Source organism: Salmo trutta, chromosome 5 (assembly GCF_901001165.1).
Source record: "Salmo trutta chromosome 5, fSalTru1.1, whole genome shotgun sequence".
Taxonomy (NCBI): domain Eukaryota; kingdom Metazoa; phylum Chordata; class Actinopteri; order Salmoniformes; family Salmonidae; genus Salmo; species Salmo trutta.
Window position 1 is genome coordinate 14720139 of NC_042961.1, and position 21260 is coordinate 14741398.

At 41.3% G+C, this 21260-nt stretch overlaps 1 protein-coding gene and 1 long non-coding RNA gene across 3 annotated transcripts; one reads left to right on the forward strand and one right to left on the reverse strand.

The window, feature by feature from the left end:
- Positions 1-1305: 1305 nt before the first annotated feature.
- LOC115193713 (uncharacterized) lies at positions 1306-6582 on the reverse strand. The gene is made up of 3 exons (XR_003878218.1): positions 6458-6582; positions 6232-6321; positions 1306-1784 (listed from the first exon to the last, which is right to left on the reverse strand). It is a non-coding gene; the product is annotated as an uncharacterized LOC115193713 (long non-coding RNA).
- A 61-nt stretch (positions 6583-6643) lies between these two features.
- Positions 6644-15755, forward strand: LOC115193712 (BRISC complex subunit Abraxas 2). Of its 2 annotated transcripts, none has more exons than XM_029752647.1 (9): positions 6644-6804; positions 7625-7715; positions 9298-9334; positions 9668-9734; positions 9880-10070; positions 13638-13757; positions 13841-13925; positions 14411-14528; positions 14770-15755. In XM_029752647.1, exons 1-9 carry the CDS (start codon positions 6733-6735, stop codon positions 15321-15323), a joined length of 1335 nt encoding a protein of 444 aa, XP_029608507.1. In that variant the 5' UTR covers positions 6644-6732; the 3' UTR covers positions 15324-15755. The 2 variants fall into 2 exon arrangements, with proteins under 2 accessions (XP_029608507.1, XP_029608506.1); XM_029752646.1 differs by having other exon boundaries at positions 6653-6804; positions 13635-13757.
- Positions 15756-21260: the final 5505 nt, after the last annotated feature.

Below are 21260 nucleotides of genomic sequence, written 5' to 3' on the forward strand. Positions count from 1 at the left end.
CAGAAAGAGTGAACGGTTACATATTATTCTTATTTTAAATGTATGTTGTTCTGTCCTTGAGCTGTTCTTGTCTATTATTGTTCTGTATTATGTCATGTTTTATGTGGACCCCAGAAAGAGTAGCTGCTTGTAACACTAGTCAAAAGGAGTAGACCAAGGTGCAGCGTGTTGAGTGCTCATGATGAATACTTTATTTTAACTCAACACTATACACTATACAAACCAAACAAACAACAGCAAAACGAATGTCACGTTCTGCAGGCTACTAAGCTATGCAAAAACAAGATCCCACAAACCCAGGTGGAAAAAACCCCTACTTAAGTATGATCTCCAATTAGAGACGAGGACCAGCTGCTTCTAATTGGAGATCATCCCAAAAAACAACATAGAAATAGAAAACTAGAACCTATACATAGAAATACAAAACATAGAAAAACACCCCCGTCACACCCTGACCACTCTACCATAGAAAATAACAGCTTACCATGGTCAGGACGTGACACTGCTGCAATTGGTGATCCTACTAAAATAACAATTCTCATTGCAGAATTTAGATGTCTGGAATCTGATACAAAAAAAGTAGGAGCAAAACAAATAACTCAATACAAAATAATATATTTATTTTGGGGTATTCTGATTGTTGCTGTGATCATTTCACAAAAATGTAACTTCAATTGATAAATAAAAGTCCATTAAAACAACATAATTGTAGCCAGTAGTTGTGAAAGTGGTGCTCATGAGCCCAAAGTGGTCCCTGTTGTTTGTGTACTATAAAAAATATATAGATAATTTGCAATTGGTATATGTTACGAATGCAATTTGTTCTATATGTGATGAATTTGTTGTGCTTAAAGGGATACTTTGGGATTTTGGCAATGAGGCCCCTTTATCTACTTCCCTAGAGTCAGAGGAACTCATGGATAACATTTTTATGTCTCCATATCCGGTATGAAGAGAGTTAGAGGTAGATTCGCAAACCAATGCTAACTTGTGTAGAGCAATGACTGGAAGTCTATGGGTATCTACTATCATCTCCCCTGCTCATACTCATATTGAAAGGTGCCTAAATACTGGCTGATCAAGGCTGCTTTTGTTATAACCTGATGCTAAAATGAACCACCCAAACAAAGATTTTACAAGCCCTGTCAGACGTATTGAAAGCAGTACATCCCCTCAATGTACTCTGAACCTTTCATGACTCTAGGTTAATGAACAAGAAAATGTATTGAAAATAGCATCTGAAGTTTGGTAATTGTATGTTTATAAATGGTAAAATATGTCCGCTCTTTCCATTTCCTGAAAATCTTCTGTTTTGGAGATAAGAGATTTTCATCATACAGCGATGAGAGACTCCCCTAGTCCCTGTTGATAACACTTAACTTGCTATTGAGCCTATAAAATAATCATAATGGCATAAAATATGGCATAAATATGGTCACTGATGAGAACTGACTTTTGCATTCTGGAAACTAATAGATTATGTTGATAGTGGGATGGAGGAGTCCTGATTAAGTGTAATCCAATGCTCCACTCATAACATTCCAGGAGTGTCTCTGAAGGTTCGCTCACCTTGGCTGAACATCTGTAGTAGCTGTTCCTTAGTCCAGTTACAGGAAGTGATGACAAAGACCCCCTCCTCTTTCAATGCCCCTCTCAGAGCTTGAACGTAACATGCTTTTCACTCCTGTGTTCTCTGGGTTCAGGCTTATGGTGTCAAATGCACCCTTGTCGATGCATAAATCAAAGCCGCTCAGCTCTCCTGAGCAGCTCATGAAGTCCACCTCCTAGTATGATGCAAAAGGCAGTGAGTTGATATCAGTATGTACTTAAATAATGTTTACATTTACATACAGGTACTCCATATGTGTTGAGCTACATTACGGCTGTATAAGATATGTTTATCATTTCCAAAACTCTTTGTCATTAAACAATTGCTTTCAGCTTTCAGCATCAATCTTTTGCTTCAATATCTGTTGAACTTGAGTAACCACGTGACAGACGCTAACATCTGTGTAAAAATATAGCGCTTTCGCCCATGTGGTCCAACCTGACCACTGCTGAGGCTGAGGACCTAGCACCAATGAAAGACTTCCTTATAGGCCATGAACAACTAGACCTCTGGAGTGAGCCAAGCAGCCACACACTTACCACAACCCAAGTGTCACATCATTGTAGTTTTATGAGTGGTCAACAGTATTTCAGTGTTGGGAGAAATGTGTTTGTCCAACGGAATGGTTCCATTTGCTTTGGATGGATGCACCCAGAAACCTCTGTGAAGTGCTTTAGGCCAGTGGTGGGAGGGAGAGGCTTTAAAACAGTTGAAAACAACATAGTGTGTCCAAATAGTGGGATTGTCCCACTCTTAGGCAGATACGGGATAGTACTAAAGACGACGCTCAGAGAGAGACAGACCTCCATGGACAGTCCCCCTACCCTCTGAGCATCCGGCTGTGGCCACTGGGCACTCTCCCAGTATATGCTCCAGGCCAGACGTACACTCACACACTCATGCGTTAGCCAGACTATGTGCAGGATGCTCTGAGGTAAAATACTGTTCCATAGACACACACCTGATTCTCCTCACACTCCTGCAGACATTAACATAGCACAGAATAGGTGAGAACACACACACGTTTCTAGTGTTCTACTGCTCTGAAGGCATGGACCAACATACCATCTGATATACCCAGACAGGACTGCTGCCAGACTAAGGTCAATATTGACCTCAACAGCAAGCGCTCTGACCAAATACAGTATACAGTGCATATCTCCGGAGGTAGGTTTACAATATGAGAGTATGCATGTGTGTATATGGGGAGGAAACCTCCCTCAACCCCAGATGTGGTATTGTATGGCTGAGCAGCATTTAAAAACGACTTTCCCTGCACACATTTTCCTGCAGATGTGTTAAATTGTGTCAGCTCGCTCAGGCATAAGGTGGCTGAATCCAAAGCTGGGCGGAGTCCCATTACTTTTAACACCTCTCTGCTACCCCTCCACACTGCAGAGTAAACACAGGAGAGTTCCCCCTCATGGCAGCAGCCCCAGGCTGGGGGATATGGTGTGCTAAAAGGGGGGGCTAAACATCAATGGCTGGGTTTGTCTGGGGTCCAACCAAGAGACTCAAAGTCCTAAACATAATATTACTGGGATGGAGTAGAGTTGTTTTAAGATGGAATCCAGAGTAAGGGGAAAACAGCGCCACTGTCCACCCCATGGCCGCTGTTATTCTTTTTGTTTTGTTGACGAAGTGTCAGTGAGGATCGTCGCCCAATGTGGTAAAAACAGATGCAGTACATATTGTGCTCTTCTGTTGCGTGTGCATTGATGAAAAACAAACTGTTTGTTGTTTGCAGTAACTTCTTTGTTGTTGTAATACTGCAAACAGACGTGGCAGTTTCACCATTAAGGATTCGAGTTTTAAAGATGCACTATGCAGAAATTCCTGGTCCTAAAATCCAAATAGTTCGCCTAATATCAGTTTATGTGACAAAACAAGAAAGTATAGTGTATAGAATCATCGTACCATCTAAACCGCTGTGAAATATATTTTGGTGTGATGGTGTGGGGGTGCTTTGCTGGTGACACTGTCAGTGATTTATTTAGAATTCAAGGCACACTTAACCAGCATGGCTACCACAGCATTCTGCAGCGATATACCATCCCATCTGGTTTGCGCTTAGTGGGACTATCATTTGTTTTTCAACAGGACAAAGACCCAACACACCTCCAGGGCTATTTTACCAAGAAGGAGAGTGATGGAGTGCTGCATCAGATGACCTGGCCTCCACAATCACCCAACCTCAACCCAATTGAGATGGTTTGGGATGAGTTGGACCGCAGAGTGAAGGACAAGCAGCCAACAAGTGCTCAGCATATGTGGGAACTCCTTCAAGACTGTTGGAAAAATATTCCAGGTGAAGCTGGTTGAGAGAATGCCAAGAGTGTGCAAAGCTGTCATCAAGGCAAATGGTGGCTACTTTGAAGAATCAAGATTTGTTTAACACTTTTTTGATTACTACATGATTCCATATTTGTTATTTCATAGTTTTGATGTCTTCACTATTCTTCTACAATGTAGAAAATAGTAAAAATAAAGAAAAACTCTGGAATGAGTAGGTGTGTCCAAACTTTTGACTGGTACTGTATATGCAGTGCACCACAAGGCTTTTCTTCCAAAGCATTGGTGACTAGGGATGTAAATGGTGAACAGTTAATCAGTTAGCCACCGAAATATACATTTGAACAGTCATGCTTATCAATCTATAGGTTAATTTGCATAATTTAGTTGAATTAAATTGGCATGTGTGTATTTTCGTAAATCGTTATGCGTCTTATTTATCACACACGAGCAGCAGACAGAACCTAGTTTGAGGAGCGGAATGGCCTATCACCTCTCAGATAACCCAAGAGCAGCTCCACAAAAACCTGGTACTGGAGTGAAATGTGCTTTTATAAGCCCAGTCAATGCGCAACAAATAACAATTCTAAATGCAATCGCGTGTTAAAAACAGTTTGATCGCCACGGTTAAAAAAAGCTAGTATTTTTATTTCTCAATCTCAATTTGTAATTAAGGTGCTCCTCCCATTCGAGTGCATAGACTATAGTCAACAGTAGGCAGGATATCAATCAACACGTCACCCACCACATTACAATGTGAGCTGGAGTCCGTATAATTGTTTGAAACTTAAACGTTTTACTTCACTTCAAATAACGAGGAATGTCTTACCTTGCTTCAAAGTAGCCGAGCCAAAATCCAACCATAGAAATGTGGAGGCAATTATTTTATAAAGACTTCCTTCCTCATGCCATTAACCAGCATTTCTCCCCTGCTCTGTTGGTTTTCATATCACCTTTCTTTCGTTGTCCAAAAGCCAAAGGCACAATCCTAGTCATAATAGCAACCAATCCTATCAGATTCCCCCTTTCTAAGTTTCTAACTGAGATGTTCATCTCTGTCACATATGGAACCGCTCGCATTAGGTGCACTGTTTAGAACTGTGTTTTCCAGCGAATTGCATTTTGGCAAATATTTAATGACGTTTTATTAGCCGTTTCATTACAAGAGTTTCATGTTCAATAATAGACTTTAGCCTTTTGACTGTAAGACGATAGGCTTGCTAATGTTGCATGTTTTCATTAAGCTCTTCATGAAAAATGTCTGTTCCTTGTCGTCATGCATAGTATTTTCTGTTGGTCACATAATTTTACTGTTTGGACATTTTTTCACGGTTTGTTGACTGGTTAATGAGAGTCGGTTAGTCGGCAGCAAAATTGACCAAAATTTGCATCCCTAGCAATCTACAGTGAGCTCCAAAAGTATTGGTACAGTGACACATGTTTTGTTGTTTTGGCTGAGACACTGGCTATGAGGTTAAAGTGCAGACTGTCAGCTTTAATTTGAGGGTATTTTCAACCATATCCAGTGAACCGTTTAGAAATTACAGCACTTTTTGTACAGTCCCCCCATTTTAGGGGACCAAAAGTATTGGGACAAATTCACTTATAGATGTATTAAAGTAGTCAAAAGTGTAGTATTTGGGCCCATATTCCTAGCACGCAATGATTATATCAAGCATGTGACTCTACAAACTTGTTAGATGCATTTGCTGTTAGTTTTGGTTGTGTTTCAGATTATTTTGTGCCCAATAGAAGTTAACGGTAAATAATGTATTGTGTCTTTTTGAAGTACTTTTATTGTAAATAACAATAGAATATGTTTCTAAACACTTCTACATTATTGTGGATGCTACCGTGATTATGCATAGTCCTGAATTAATTGTGAATAATGATGAGTGATAATGTTACAGAGGAATAAATATCATACCCCCCTAAAATGCTAATCTCCCCTGTTACTGTAATGGTGAGAAGTTAGCATGCTGTACAGAGCATAAGCCTATGTCAAGGTGTCTGTGCATAGGTCTATGCACAATACAGTCCAATAGTGCCACCAACTGTTAAATATACCATACGCTGTAACCATGCACAGTACAATTTCCGGTATACACACGACTAAAACACTAAAAAGTTTATTTTTTGTTATTACAAAAGACAATTAGGTACTGTCCCTTATCACCGTTGCAATAACAAAAACCGATCAACTCCATTACTATGTGATAACAAAACTATTAGCCTGCTACTGTACTGTGTAACAGCAGTTAATACAATGCTGTTACTGTAATGTTACTGTAGTGATTAGCATTTCTACACACACGGCAGGTAGGACTTACCTTGACTTCCACATTAGACAAGTCTTCTGTCTGCAGTACATTTCTTGAAGTTCTACAGAGGCTACAGAATGATCTATTCCTGTGGAAAATCTGAATGCATAAAGAACATGTCATGCAAAGGCACAAATGATTTACATAGGTAAAAAAAAAAGCATTCAAGCTGTTGTCCTATATGCTACAGGTGTGTAGGCCTAATTGGCATTTTTACATCATAGTAATTACACACCTTTACATTTTAGTTCAAAGACTACCAGCTCAATTAAGATGATGCCATTCCCCTTGCCAATATCAAGTATGACAGAGATTTCTTTTTTCTTTTCCTCTTTTTCCATCCACCCGCAGCACACGGTCCATACTCTCTTCTCCAAACCTTGGGAAATAGAGATGAGGTACAGTACAGAACAATGACAACTGTAGCAACTTTCTGACCATAATGTGTACGCCGAGAGGAGCGTGCGTGCAAACGCAGTGGGTGGTGGGATAGATGGGGATGTTTCCATCATGGCGGCTTCCATTTCGGGCTATACTTTTAGTTCTGTGTGTTATCACAGCGCTAACAGCAACTCTGATCATGTAAGTACCGGGGACATTTTAATGAATTAGGAGACAGTGCATACATTTGTTTAATTGCAACTTGGGTGTATATTTGGACTTTATTCTCGGGGATAAACTCAGTGGGTTTCCCAGTGTCATCTTCCTGTTGCTAGCTAACGTTCGCTAGTAGTTAGCTAGCTACGTGCCATCACTACAGCAAGACATTTGCTAACTAGTCTGTAATGCTTAGGGTGGACTTTCAGTGGTGTCGACTTACAACACTGATGTAGTTATATGTAACTAGCTAGTTAGTTGGCTAACAATATTACGAAAATGTGCAATTGCATCACATTATGCACACTAGCTAACTGGCTAACGTTGTCACAGATAACCAATGCAACTGTGCTATGTCATCAGAAAGGTAGAGCTGAGATTTGTTTTTTTTTCCGCTCTGTTAGCTAGCTAAAGTACAACATCTTACTAAGTGTTAGGTTTATTTTTCTGAAAAGTAAAGTATTGTGAAGTAATTTTCTAGCACTGTCACCACATATCTCGCGAGTTATCTAGCAAGTTTGTTGGACAACTAGGATGTGAATTCTGATAAGCTTATAAAAACAATAATCAAGTCAATCAGCATGCATTCAAGCCACAACAGTTTTTGTTTGCCATTTGATAGAAAACTGGATTGACACCTGTTAGCAAACAGAGTTGAGAGTCGATGCTGCTGTTTCACCTGACATTTGACACATGACTTGATTTGACTGTCTGTAGCCAGAGCTTGATAAGTGTCAGGCCTCAAACAGTATTTGTTGCCTTTCTGCCACGTTTTGTCATTAGAAACAACTTTTTGCTCCTACAGGAGGGCTTTCTTTTAGGAGACGTAAGGCAAGAGGAAACTGTCAGCATCAGTGATACACAGATCAGCAGTGCTGAACTCCTCCAAGTAGTAGGTAAGGCCTTGGATTCCCCATTCATAGAAGTGAACTGCTTTAGCGCCTATTGACGATAGTATATTCTGACCGGGGGAGTTATGTTAAGAGCCCCAACACTTGCTCAACAAATTAACACGCATCGCTTGCGGTGCGTTTTTGGAAATATAAGTAACATGTCATTCGTATCAGCAAGAAACAATTTTCAAAAAACAAAATGTTAAAGCTGGAATATTTAACTTTTCGGGTGAGCTGACTAAATTGACAAAGAAATGAGTTATAAATCTGACATTCTTGTTGAACGCAAGTCTAAGAAGTGGTAGATCTGCACTATTTCTATACTTTCCATTCTTAAGTTTCATTTTTGTATCTTTTATTTCAAACAGCTGAAAATACAATATTTTTGGTTATGGAAAATATTTCACAGCAGTTTAGATGGTACGATGATTACACTATACTTACTTTTTTGTCACATTAACTGAAATTAGGCAAACTATTTGAATTTTAGCAACCAGGAAATGGTGGAGCGATTTCTGCATAGTGCAGCTTTAACTTACTACACACCTTTTTATAGGGTTCGGTTAGTGTTCCGACACAGCCAAATCTCCATGTTACATCGCTTGTTTACGGAAGACAGACTGAAGATGTAGGCGGCCACCTGTGCTAATTAGCTATCTAGCGTGCTCTGAACACCTGTGTGTAAGCTAACTGGGAAGGAAGTGTAGTTCATCAACTGGAGGCACACAGAGCTTGTGGATCTGTGCAAAACTGCTACAGTATGTGTAGATTTTTTAATTTGAAAGATTCTTTCTCGCAGATATGAAAGATAAGGGGCATATCAGCATGTTTCGAAAACGTACTTTTCTAAACGTTAAAACAGTGTTGGTATTGTAGTTCACATGGAGCCAAATATGGGCAAATGTAACTGCTGAAAACATACGGAGAAGAAGGATTTTCGAGAGCTAGGCCTCGGATAGCCTAACTCGTTGACATGTGGGGACTCAACTCAAAGAAACCGACCTATTTGTTTCAAGGCTTGTCTTGACTGAATATGTTCCGTGCTACTGTGGAATTCTGTCAAACTGGACTGTCAGGTTTCAGATAAAAAGGACTGTCTCGTTGTTTTTTCTGCATATAGTGGGTCCTTCACAGCAGCTGTTCAATATATTATGTAGCAAGTCTCTGGGAAATGGGATTTGTACACAATAGAATGTAGGCTAAATTCATGATATATACTTATTGATTCATGTCTCATAACCTTAGTTCAACTTTCGTACCCCATCAGGACCCAAAATATGAGCTTGTTTACTCCATTGTTTACATTTACATTAACAAACAAACCCTGTATAGCCTCAAAACATGGTTAAAACTATAATGTTCATATCCTGGATGGCCAGTCCATGTATCCATAGCTCTGTCCATGAGTTTGAGAGTGGTTACATTTCTCCAGCCCCATCCCTCCCTTGTTTACCAAATCGTTGGCGGTGTGGCCACTTTATTGTTCTAACTGCAGATTACACCTTTTAAAGCGGTAGGATGCCATAGACTAACATTATATATAAGTTTAATAACCATACATTTGCTGTGTTCTTTTTAAAAACAGAAGTCCATAATCATGAACCTTGTGCACAGCTATTTAGGTAAGATTTTATGTTATTTAAAATTCTATGGAATTTGTTGTCCTTAAAGACATTTTGTGACATTATTTTTCATAAAACTGTTTTTCAAATGACTGCTTGGTTTATGCGCAAATATAATTAGACTAGTGATATATTTCATAAATGTATTATCCAATCTGAGAGCAAGCTTTGTCTTGATCATGCACGTTCTAGGCCAAATACCGTACAGTACTTTCATTCAACAAATCTAGTGATGTAATTGTCAGTGAACAGCAGGTGGCCCCACCCCACCAGAAGTCTTGAGTAATGTGGACCTACTGTGTGGAAATTGATTTTTTTTTTATGCCCCACCAGCTTTTATGATTATGCTGGAAAAGTCAATGATGAGAATCTTAACAGAATTCTTAAAGACAGACAGAAAGTGAGTATTTATTATAGGCCTATTTGTATGCGCATTAGTAGCATTACTGAACAGTAGTATCTAGCGATCAGTCTGTACATGTAGCTTAAACACTGTCTGTGCATCTTCTAAATGACCCTCTTGTACTTGACCCCCCCCTGTGTAGAATGTCATCGGCTGGTACAGGTTCAGGAGGAACACGCAGCAGCAGATGTCGTTCAGGGAACAGATCATCCACAAGCAGCTGACCCAGCTCCTGGATGTGCCCGACCTAGTCTTCCTCCTCTTCAGCTTCATCTCCACAGCTAACAACTCCACACACGCACTGGAGTATGTGCTGTTCAGACCCAACCGCAGGTAGGACTACCCACGCACAGCTATATGCACTCTGTACCAAACAGCATGCACAAACAGGCTGGTGCATATATTGGCGATGCTGAACAATCCACACATATAGACCAACACTGTTCATGAAGTTGGCCTCCTCTCAGTGTTCATTCCCACGCTGTTGTTCACCCTCTGCAGCCAGGTCAGTGTGTGTGGGAGGCGAATCAGAGCTCGGGTCCATCAAGTGCAGCTCTGTTGCCTTCAGTCTGCAAGAGGTGCCAGCTTGGAATGAATAATAATTTGTTTTTTGAACTGACTCACTGTCCTCACAAGGGGAAACTAAAATCTGAATCTGTAATTTGAAAGTGGCCCTTAATTTTCACCTACTGAGGCAACAGAAGGACACAGCTGTTGTCAGTGGCACAGAATCCACAGAGGAGGAGAACACTAGTGGCCTCTCCTTTGATCCTTAATGGTTGCTAGTTGTGGAAGCACCTCGGGTGCGTAGAGGCATATCATTTATAGAATGACCGTTCAGATAAATCACACATGGATTAAACAACTATTTAGGGTCTGGCCATTCTATATGTAGGGTCAGATGGACTGCCCAGCGGGAGGTCTGTCAGTAGGGATTAAAGGCTTGTGTGTTGGACTCAAACTGGGGTACTTAAATACTTCTCTGTCCGTGGCTTGATGGCTCAGAGTGGGTTGGTCGAGGCCTGGAGGGATTGTGCGTGTGTGTGTGTGTGTGTGTGTGGGTGGCACCCTACATTAGCAGATTTTTACAGCTTCTGAACTCTCAACAAGATCCATTGGATCTGAGTATCAATCAAAGCAATGTAGTAAAATGTTGCTGCCCTACATACAAGTTAAAGGGGACCAGCCATCAATGGGTGAAGCATGAAACACACTGAGAATCTCACTGCCGATAGGTACTTATCACAGTGGGAGGCTGTTCCTTCTCTTGCTAGAACGAACGGTACCTGCTGCATGCCAACCCGGTAGTGACGAACATTCCAATTCTACTTATAGAATCACAATGCTCGTCAGTGGCAAACAACTTGACTTTGAGCCAATCAGAGAACACAACCCCCCATGTGGGGGAGCCCCACCCCCCGAAGAAAAAAAACAACATAATAATTTGGGCATTTTCTCCGTAGGCTACATCCACGGATGAGCCAGTCACACTTCATTTGCAATGTAGGCTATGGGATGGTAGCTAGCTAAGTGCACAGACACAATGCATACAACACTAAATACTTCCTCCAAGCTAGCTAACCACTGTAGGATTGATATTATAATGGATTAGCTCGTTTCCATGAAACGGCTGCCTGTGTTGGCTGCTTGTGCTAACTAGTGAATATGCTAATGTTAGCTAGCTAGCTGAACATTTCAAGTATGGGTAGTTATAGCCCAATATGATTGAAACATACTGTACATAAAGTTTACTACTCAATGGGGAGGGCATGAAAGGCAACAACACCGGGACACAGTGCCCTTCGCTCCCACTTGACAAGCACTACTGTCCGGCAAAGGTGTGTGAAGTAGCTACCTAGTAGCGAGTATCAGGGTGACGGTCACAGTAAGAACACGCATACAACACATGAAGCAACAGAGTACACCCATTGTGGAGGAACTTATTTAAGAAAGATCAAGTGTAATATATTATAAAAATAAAGCGAACAGGATGGAATATGGGGAAAAATGCACAAAAAAATGTCTAGGACCAAAAGGTTCTTTAACAGCTTCTACCCCCAAGCCGTAAGACGGCTGAACTATTAATCAAATGACCCCCTAAACCACACTTCTTAACACCCGCCCACTTAACCCGGAAGCCAGCAGCACCAATGTGTCAGAGGAAACACCGTTTAACTGACTACCGAGGTCAGCCTGCAGCCGCACGGCCTGCCACGAGGAGTCGCTAGACCGCGATGAGCCAAGTAAAGCCCCAACCGGCCAAACCCTCCCCTAACCTGGACGATATCGGTGGGCCAATTGTGCGTCGCCCTATGGAACTATGTGCAAAGCTGTCATCAAGGCAATGGGTGGCTACTTTGAAGATTCTCAAATATAAAATATATTTTGATTTGTTTAATACTTTTTTGGTTACTACGTGATTCCATATGTGTTATTTCATAGTTTTGATGTCTTCACTATTATTCTACAATGTCGAAAATAGTAAAAATTAAGAAAAACCCTTGAATGAGTCGGTGTGTCCAAACTTATGGAGTCAGGTTGGACCGCAGAGTGAAGGAAAACAGTTTTTTTTCGGGGGGGGGGGGGGGGTGTAGATCAGCTTTATTTATGCAGATAGATTATTTATATATATATAAATAATCTATGGGGGATTGGAAATGATGCAGACATACATTGATGTAAGCTACAATCTATAATTTATTTTATTTTATGTTTATATATATATTCTACAGAACTTTTAATCAAAAACAATTGTCAATTTTATAACTGAATATGTACAATTTATTTGTGTAGAACTAACAGTGAAATAAGACTCGGACTCATCCTCTCACTTCAAAATAGAAGTCCGAACTCTCGTGGTACGGTAGCTCAATGTACCGCAGTAGCCTGGTAAGAAACGGAAGAAAAAAAACACTGCTCAATCAAAACTGTCTAACCTACAGCAGAGCGCTTTCAACACACCCACTCCTTTCAACACACCCACTCCTTTCCTTTCAACACACCCACTCCTTTCCACACACCCACTCCTTTCCTTTCAACACACCCACTCCTTTCCTTTCCACACACCCACTCCTTTCCTTTCCACACACCCGCTCCAGTACGAAAAAAAAGAAGAAATGTATGCATTCACTACTGTAAGTCGCTCTGGATAAGAGCGTCTGCTAAATGACTAAAATGTAAATGTAAAATGTCCTTTCCTTTCCACACACCCGCTCCTTTCCTTTCCACACGCCCGCTCCTTTCCTTTCCACACGCCCGCTCCTTTCCTTTCCACACGCCCGCTCCTTTCCTTTCCACACGCCCGCTCCTTTCCTTTCCACACGCCCGCTCCTTTCCTTTCCACACGCCCGCTCCTTTCCTTTCCACACGCCCGCTCCTTTCCTTTCCACACGCCCGCTCCTTTCCTTTCAACACACCCACTATCCCATACTCCGGTCTCCATATCGGGAGGCAGCAACCCAAACATTTAGCTATGGTCTGGCACTGGCCGTACGGGATTATGGAGATTGAATCACATTGTTTCTTTGTCATCTTGCTAGCGAGTTATTTAGCTGTGGCCATCTGGCTAGTATCAACAAGGGCTTTCTACAAAATAGCAACATTAGTGCAGATCGTTTGGAATTTAGAAAATAAGCAATATGCACGGATATGCATTGCTGAACAACGCTACTGCCACCTTTTGGTTTGGAGTATTTTAACAAGGCTGAGTGGCTAACGACTTCCAAGGTCTTTGCTGTGTGAATACAAAAGAGATTGACTGCCGACACTCTGTTCAGAGGTGCTAAGTACTGTCGGCAAGCTAATGTTTGACAATCCAACTGGTGTGTCTGAGCTTTAAGGGTCTTTTGGGCTAAACTGCCTGTAGTGTATTATCAGGCTGACTCTGGTTTTACCCAGCAGGTACAACCAAAGGGTGACCCTCCGCATCCCCAACCTGGGCACCACCAGCCAGCAGGAATACAAGGTCTCCTCTGTCCCCAACACCTCACTCAACTATGCCAAGGTCATCAAAGAGCACGGGTGAGTGTCTCCCACATGTAGTTTATTTTTTAGTATTGAGAATCGTGTGTTGATGGAAATGGGATGTACTGTATGTTTTGCAGGGCTGAATTCTTTGATAAAGACGGTGTGATGAAGGATATCAGAACAATTTTTCAAGTCTACAGTGCACTACAAGATAGAGTGCAAGTGAGTTGGCTGCCTGCAAATGTCCTATTCATACCCTTCAAGTCACATCTATACTTGGATAAACAGCAATGTGGTGTTTTGGTTGACACCATGGCTTCAGTGCATTCGGAAAGTATTCAGACCCCTTGACTTTTCCCACATTTTCTTATGTTACAGCGTTATTCTAAAATGTATTAAATGTATTTCTGTCTGTAATAAAGCCCTTTTGTGGGGAAAAAAGAATTCTGATTGGCTGGGTGCTGGTTCCCCAGTAGGTTGGCCTGGCTCCCAAGTGGGTGGGCCTATGTCCTCACAGGCCCACCTTTGGCTGCACCCCTGCCCAGTCATGTGAAATCCATAGATTAGGGCCTAATGTATTTATTTCCTTATATGAACTGTAACTCAGTAAAATCTTTGAAATTGTTGTATGTTGCGTTTTTATATATATTTTTTATATATAGTGATAATATGTTTCTTGATAGCTTTTTCTTGATTGCTTTTTTCAGGCTGTATGTGGAGAGGTTGAACAGAGTGAGCGCGTGAAAGAGAAATTCCAGGAGGAGGTGAACAAACTCAAACAGCAAATTGCTCTCAGGAAACAAAAATCCGCGGAGGCGGAGAGAAGTATGTTACTTAATTGGGTTTGAATTTGACTGCTCTGACCATCTCATTCTCTCGTGAAATTGATTCTTGAATCAACTATTCATTCCCTGTAACCATATCTGGGGAGGTGTTTTACGTGGTATTAAGCAAATACAATTTCTTTCTTTAAGATGGGAGGGAAGCAAAAACAAACCAGGACGTTTTTAGTTTTGTATTGAATCCCCGTTTAATCTTAGCCTGGTTGCCTATTCCTATACTTTAGGACTCCAGGAGGTGCAGAACCCTGAGCAACATCCTACTCCTGAGGAGAACTCTGAGCCCCAGGAGACCTCTCTCCTGTCTAGGGTGGTCGTCTACACCCCATCCACCCCCGAGCGGCCAGGTCTCTCTGCAAACCTCCCTTCCTACGCAGACCTCCTCTCCTTGCAGGATGACTCACTCCTCCCCTCCTTGTCCTCCCCTACCAGTGCTGCGCTGCTTCCCCGTCCCCAGGCTGTGGGCTCTCCAGGCCACCCTTCTCCCAGTCCTCTGGGTCTGAACCTCAGTGCGGGCCCCAGCCCTGCTCCTAGCCCCAGTACGCCCTACCTGGGGAACGGAGACGGATCCAGCTCTGACTCCCTGGACAGACAGGCTGCAGGGCAAGAGGATGAGGAGGAGGAGGAGGAGGATGATGATGATGACAGCAGTGAGTATGAGAACCTTGTGAGCGAGGTGGCACAGTTGCCCCCGGTTACTGCCCGTGTGTTGGCGCAGGGCCGCCCGGCCGCCCTCAGTCCAGACGGCGATGCCTCAGTCCATGGCTCACAGACTTCGTAGACGCCAGCCATGGGGACACAATTAACTGACACGCTAGGAGAGGATGGCGTCCCAACCAATCAAAGAGAGTAGTCCTCTATATTACAGAGGAAGTGCCAGTCCGGAAAATAAAAGGCATGTGTATTTCTGTTCGCTTTTAGTTTGATAACCATTCTGGGGGGTAATGTCATGCTTCATGGGCTATACTTTTCTGTCTAGTGTGGTAAAGCTAGTCAGTTGGAGCCTGGCTGCCTCCAGTGGATGCGTTTGATTTAGGGACTGATTACGGAATAAACGCCAACTGGTTTGTCTGACCTCTCCGTATGGATAGACCCACTCCGCTCGTCCTGGATCATGCTGCATCACATCTGCATCATCAACTTTGAGCATCCAATTGTACCATTACCTCTTGCACTATGTTTGCCTTTTAACAATTTATTTAAGACAAGAAAAGGGAAAATGTTCTGTGGCCTTCAAACTTTTCTTTTTAGTGAGACAGGTGAGTGGTTCTTTTTTTGTCTTTCCTTTTTCTTTGCTTATTACAAACAAGTTATGTATGTATGTATGTATGTATGTATGTATGTATACATATGTGTGTATGTATGTATAGAATGTATGTATGGAATATATATGTGTATATGTATGTATGTATGTGTATATGTATGTGTATATGTATGTGTATATATGTATGTGTATATGTATGTGTATATATGTATGTGTATATATGTATATGTGTGTGTGTGTGTGTATGTATAGAATATATGTGTGTGTGTATATGTATGTGTGTGTACATACATGCATACATACATATGTATACACATATGTATGTATGTGTGTGTATATATATATATGTATGTATGTATGTATGTATGTATGTATGTGTACATACATACATACATACATACATACATACATACATACATACATACATACATACATACATACATACATACATACATACATACATACATACATATACACACATACACACATATACACACACACATGTATATGTATGTATGTGTGTGTGTGTGTGTGTGTGTGTATGTATGTATGTATGTATAGAATATATATGTGTGTAATATATATGTGTATGTGTAAGCTATAATTTCATTAGTCTGCACAGTTCTGATACTCTACTTTGAGCTGTCTTAGGATATAATTTCCTTTAACAATCAATGGATTTTATGAATCATGCGGTTGTCTATTTAGATGACAAAGAATCTAGATTTTGATCAGTTTTACTTCGCCACTACTATAATTTGTGCTTATATTATTTTTAGGACAAATAACAGCTATGACCCAGAGTCAGAAGAACTCGTGGAAACCACCTCTGCATGCAGTATGAAGGAAGTTAGTTTCACGAGCCAATGCTAACTAAAGTTAGCGCAATGACTAGAAGTCTACAGGTACACTTGCATACAAAAAAGGGTATCTACGAGTTCATCTGACTATGGGTGACTATAAAAACCAGATTCTCGCAGTATCCCTAATTAATGTCACTCAATGTCTCATTTTTCTTAAATAACACTGAAACTGTATGTGCTTTGCTGCACATAACACATTTAGATGATTTCGTTATTGTGCTTTACCAATGCTGTTCAGTTGTCACTTGAGTAGTACGCTTTGATCACCTGAGCTGAGCTAGCGCAGCTTTTGTGGATTGTATGGGGTTGACAGGGAGAAAACACAACGTACTCTAGCTGTACTAACCAGACCTCGCTGCTGCATCAGAGCTACCACTAAACAAGAAAACTGTGCATCTACATAAACCTGTCTGCTTCTTTCATCTCATGTCCTTGCACTGCTGGTCGTCTCCATTTCTGCCGAGTGCTGAAACTGACTAGAATGGCTTCACCCAAGGTAATTCTGAGGGAACGGTTTCCCCCCCGTAGTATACGTTACAGCCTTGGAACAAGACATCTCCTGCCTGTCTTGTCAACACCAATAGACCTCACACTCTCAAAACTGATTGGGCTAAATGTGTATGGACCTTGATAATGTGACAAAAATGACCTCAATTCAGAGTCCAGTGCCTTCTATTTTGACAGTTACACCGGCTCGTAACTACACACACAATGCAAGCAACTGGAAAGAAGGTTGTTCCAATTGTGGTCAGAGTATTCTTCACCCTGCAGTTTTATCCAAGCCTTGTGTATATAGCTTTTCCCATGTACAGCCCACGTTGTATTTATTGTATGTCGCTACTTCTGCCTTAGGGTCAACTAGCTTTCCCTCATCACTCAGCCATACTGTATAATGTCGACTCATAGCTTGGTGGACTGGTACTCTAATTTGTTTTAGAACATATTAATTACTGAACAACAAAGTCCCACAAAAGATTATAATGACACATTTGAGAAAGGAGTGGTTTCCACTTGAGCACTGGAATAAACAATGGGAGTTAAGAACAAGTAATCAATAATGAATGTACACTGTACAGTATGTAGGAGGTTGTTGCATTCAAACAGCACTTATTTATGAGAATCTCAGTCAGGATGGAAGTGGCTGGCAGGAGAGAAGGGTGAAAGTACTCTTAATAACATGGTTTGGCTCCTAGCTGCAAGTGGCCCCTGAGAGCCTACAACTTCTCCCTGAAGTACAAAGTCCCATCACATCACTGATGTCTGAACATGTTTGTATGATCGGTGGGACAGGAATAGGCCAAGCTCTTTTGGTCACTTGGTTCTTAAGTGGGTTGTAATAATAAAAGAGACATGCTTATTTGGTTTGCAGAGTCATTTGTTCTCGCTTTCTGCCCACTTTTGAGACCAGAGCCGAGTGTTGTCCAGAAAGACCAACTGTTAGCAATTCACATCTCTCACTTGGTCTGGACTGAAATACGTGCCGGTACTTGTTTTGGGTGCCGGTACTGTTTTATTTTTAATTTTTTTAGATATTCCCAGACGCATCACCAGTATGTCCCCCAACACCAAGTTGATTGGGGTTTGCGTAACCCAATCACCAGAGCCATCGCAGACTACACACACACTCTGTCCAAGAAGCTGCACATCCCCACCTTCGAGGAGTTGGCCTTCCAGAACTGATGCCAGCGTATGGTAGACACCTCATGGAATGCTATCTGCATAGGGATGTACATCCTCCCACCTAGAGAACTGGCTGCAGTACTTTCACCTCCCCCCAGATACACTTTGCGAGCGGCTGATCACGGACCCGGCGGGGTAGCTGGGCTGCATCCAGGACTTCTTGGGTCTCAAACGCATTATCACAGACAAGCACTTCAACCGAACCAAAGGCTTCCCTTGCCTGAAGAAACAAGAGAGCAGCAGCCAGCCCTGCTGCCTGGGCAAGTCCAAGGGTAGAACCCATGTGCAGATAGACTGGGAAGTCATTGAGCAGCTCTTGAACTTTTTTATTGGCTTTTTAATATCAAATTCAATGAGATGGTGGGGCAAGACTTCAGGTGGGATTGAGAATCTGATTAAAAAAAGAGCAGGTGATATGTTTATTAATTAATTAAATTGGATGTAGTCTATCACAGTGCCATCCGTTTTGTCACCAAAGCCCCATATACTACCCACCACTGCGACCTGTACGCTCTCGTTGGCTGGCCCTCGCTTCATACTCGTCGCCAAACCCACTGGCTCCAGGTCATCTACAAGACCCTGCTAGGTAAAGTCCCCCCTTATCTCAGCTCGCTGGTCACCATAGCAGCACCCACCTGTAGCACGCGCTCCAGCAGGTATATCTCTCTGGTCACCCCCAAAGCCAATTCCTCCTTCGGCCGCCTCTCCTTCCAGTTCTCTGCTGCCAATGACTGGAACGAACTACAAAAATCTCTGAAACTGGAAACACTTATCTCCCTCACTAGCTTTAAGCACAAGCTGTCAGAGCAGCTCACAGATCACTGCACCTGTCCATCTATAATTTTGCCCAAACAACTACCTCTTCCCCTACTGTATTTATTTATTTTGCTCCTTTGCACCCCATTATTTCTACTTGCACTTTCTTCCACTGCAAATCTACCATTCCAGTGTTTGACTTGCTATATTGTATTTACTTTGCCACCATGGCCTTTTTTTGCCTTTACCTCCCTTATCTCACCTCATTTGCTCACATTGTATATAGACTTATTTTTCTACTGTATTATTAACTGTATGTTTGTTTTACTCCATGTGTAACTCTGTGTTGTTGTATGTGTCGAACTGCTTTGCTTTATCTTGGCCAGGTCGCAATTGTAATTGAGAATTTGTTCTCAACTTGCCTACCTGGTTAAATAAAGGTGAAATAAAAAAAATGTATAATATGGTTACCTCAGTGGTGTCATTCAAAAGAGGACACCTTCAAATAAATCCAATTTCTCTTCATGTTTGAAAATACAGTGCGAGTTTACGAAGGTGTGTGTAATCTGCCTCTAACTTTAAAACCTTTGATATAACTTCCTAGTTCCTACTTTAACATCATGCCTGTTTTGTTAACCAAATCAAATATAAATATATGCTGCCATGCCATTTAATCTCACAATTAGTATTTGTCATACACTAAATTGTGTTTCTACACAAAGGCCTGTTACTTTTACAACACTACCATGTCAATCGTTCCAACTCAATGGACAACAATGGACTATAGTGACAGCTGAGATTTGTTGTAACATGTCTATCCTGTGCTACACTATATATACAAATGTGGACACCCCTTCAAATTAGTGTATTCTGCTATTTCAACCATACCTGTTACTGACAGGTGTATACAATCGAGCACACAATGCCAGTACTGTTTACTGTTTACAGTCTTCCCTGTGGCTCAGTTGGTAGAGCATGGTGTTTGCAACACCAACATGGCAGGGTTGTGGGTTCAATTCCCACAGGGGGCCAGTACAAAAAAAAAATGCATGAAATGAAATGTATGTATTCACTATTGTAAGTCGCTCTGAATAAGAGCGTCTGCTAAATGACTAAAATGTATATTTAGGTGCAGGAGCTCCACAATAATTTTGAGCTAATATTCTATAAGCAGCTCAAGCAGTAGAACATTTGATATAATATTAGATTGCATGTATTTTTTAAGGAATTCATAACAGCAAATATATTTGATCCATATTGTATGTATTGCTATAAAACTATTTTTAAAGTAATTTCAAGTTGTTCAAGAGAATTTCCTATCTAATCTGCATAGTGGCAGAGAACAACAACAAACAGACTTGCTAGTTTAGCTAATCAAACCATCAGTCCTAGCTTGCCATTATGAAAACCACATTCAATAATGTTTTCAATTAGACTTTTTCTTTCAAAGCAACTCAAACATAGAACATGTAAGAATGAATGATAGCCATTGAATTGTACCGTGCTCTAGAGAGCCCCTTCAAGCCAATCCGGAACAAATATTCAACAATGCCATGGTAGTCCTTATAAGTTGTCACGAGGACACAATGAAGGAACACTGTATCATAATTATAGAATGACACTTAAACACTAACACTTTATTTGAAGTGTTGTCTATTGCACATTATACCATGGCATTGTTGAATACTCATTTCTGATTGGCTTGAAAGGCATTCTAGAGCATGCATTATTTCCCTATAACGCACGTTGTTCATGGTTTGCACGTTTTATCATGATAATGTTTTCAATGTTCGTTTTAGGACTGATGCCCAGCTGAGCATTGTACTCAATGCAGTCTCAATAGGTGCTGGTGATGAAGTGCATTACTGTGGCTTGGAAACACGATGACATTTCAAAAGGAGGCAAATAATTAGTAGGACATGCTTGTGTCATCATTGTAATGTTGCCAGATTGACTTTAGATGCAGTATGACTTTAGCTAGCTCCCATAGAGTATATCAGATGACAATTAAGAGACCAGGAAACCAATCAGAGTCAAGGACTGGAACTGAGTGCCCTACTGTAAAGAAAGGATAATGGGGAACGACACATTTCACTGTAACATGATAGAAGTATTTATGAATCTATTTACAGCACTTATAGAGAATAATGTTACC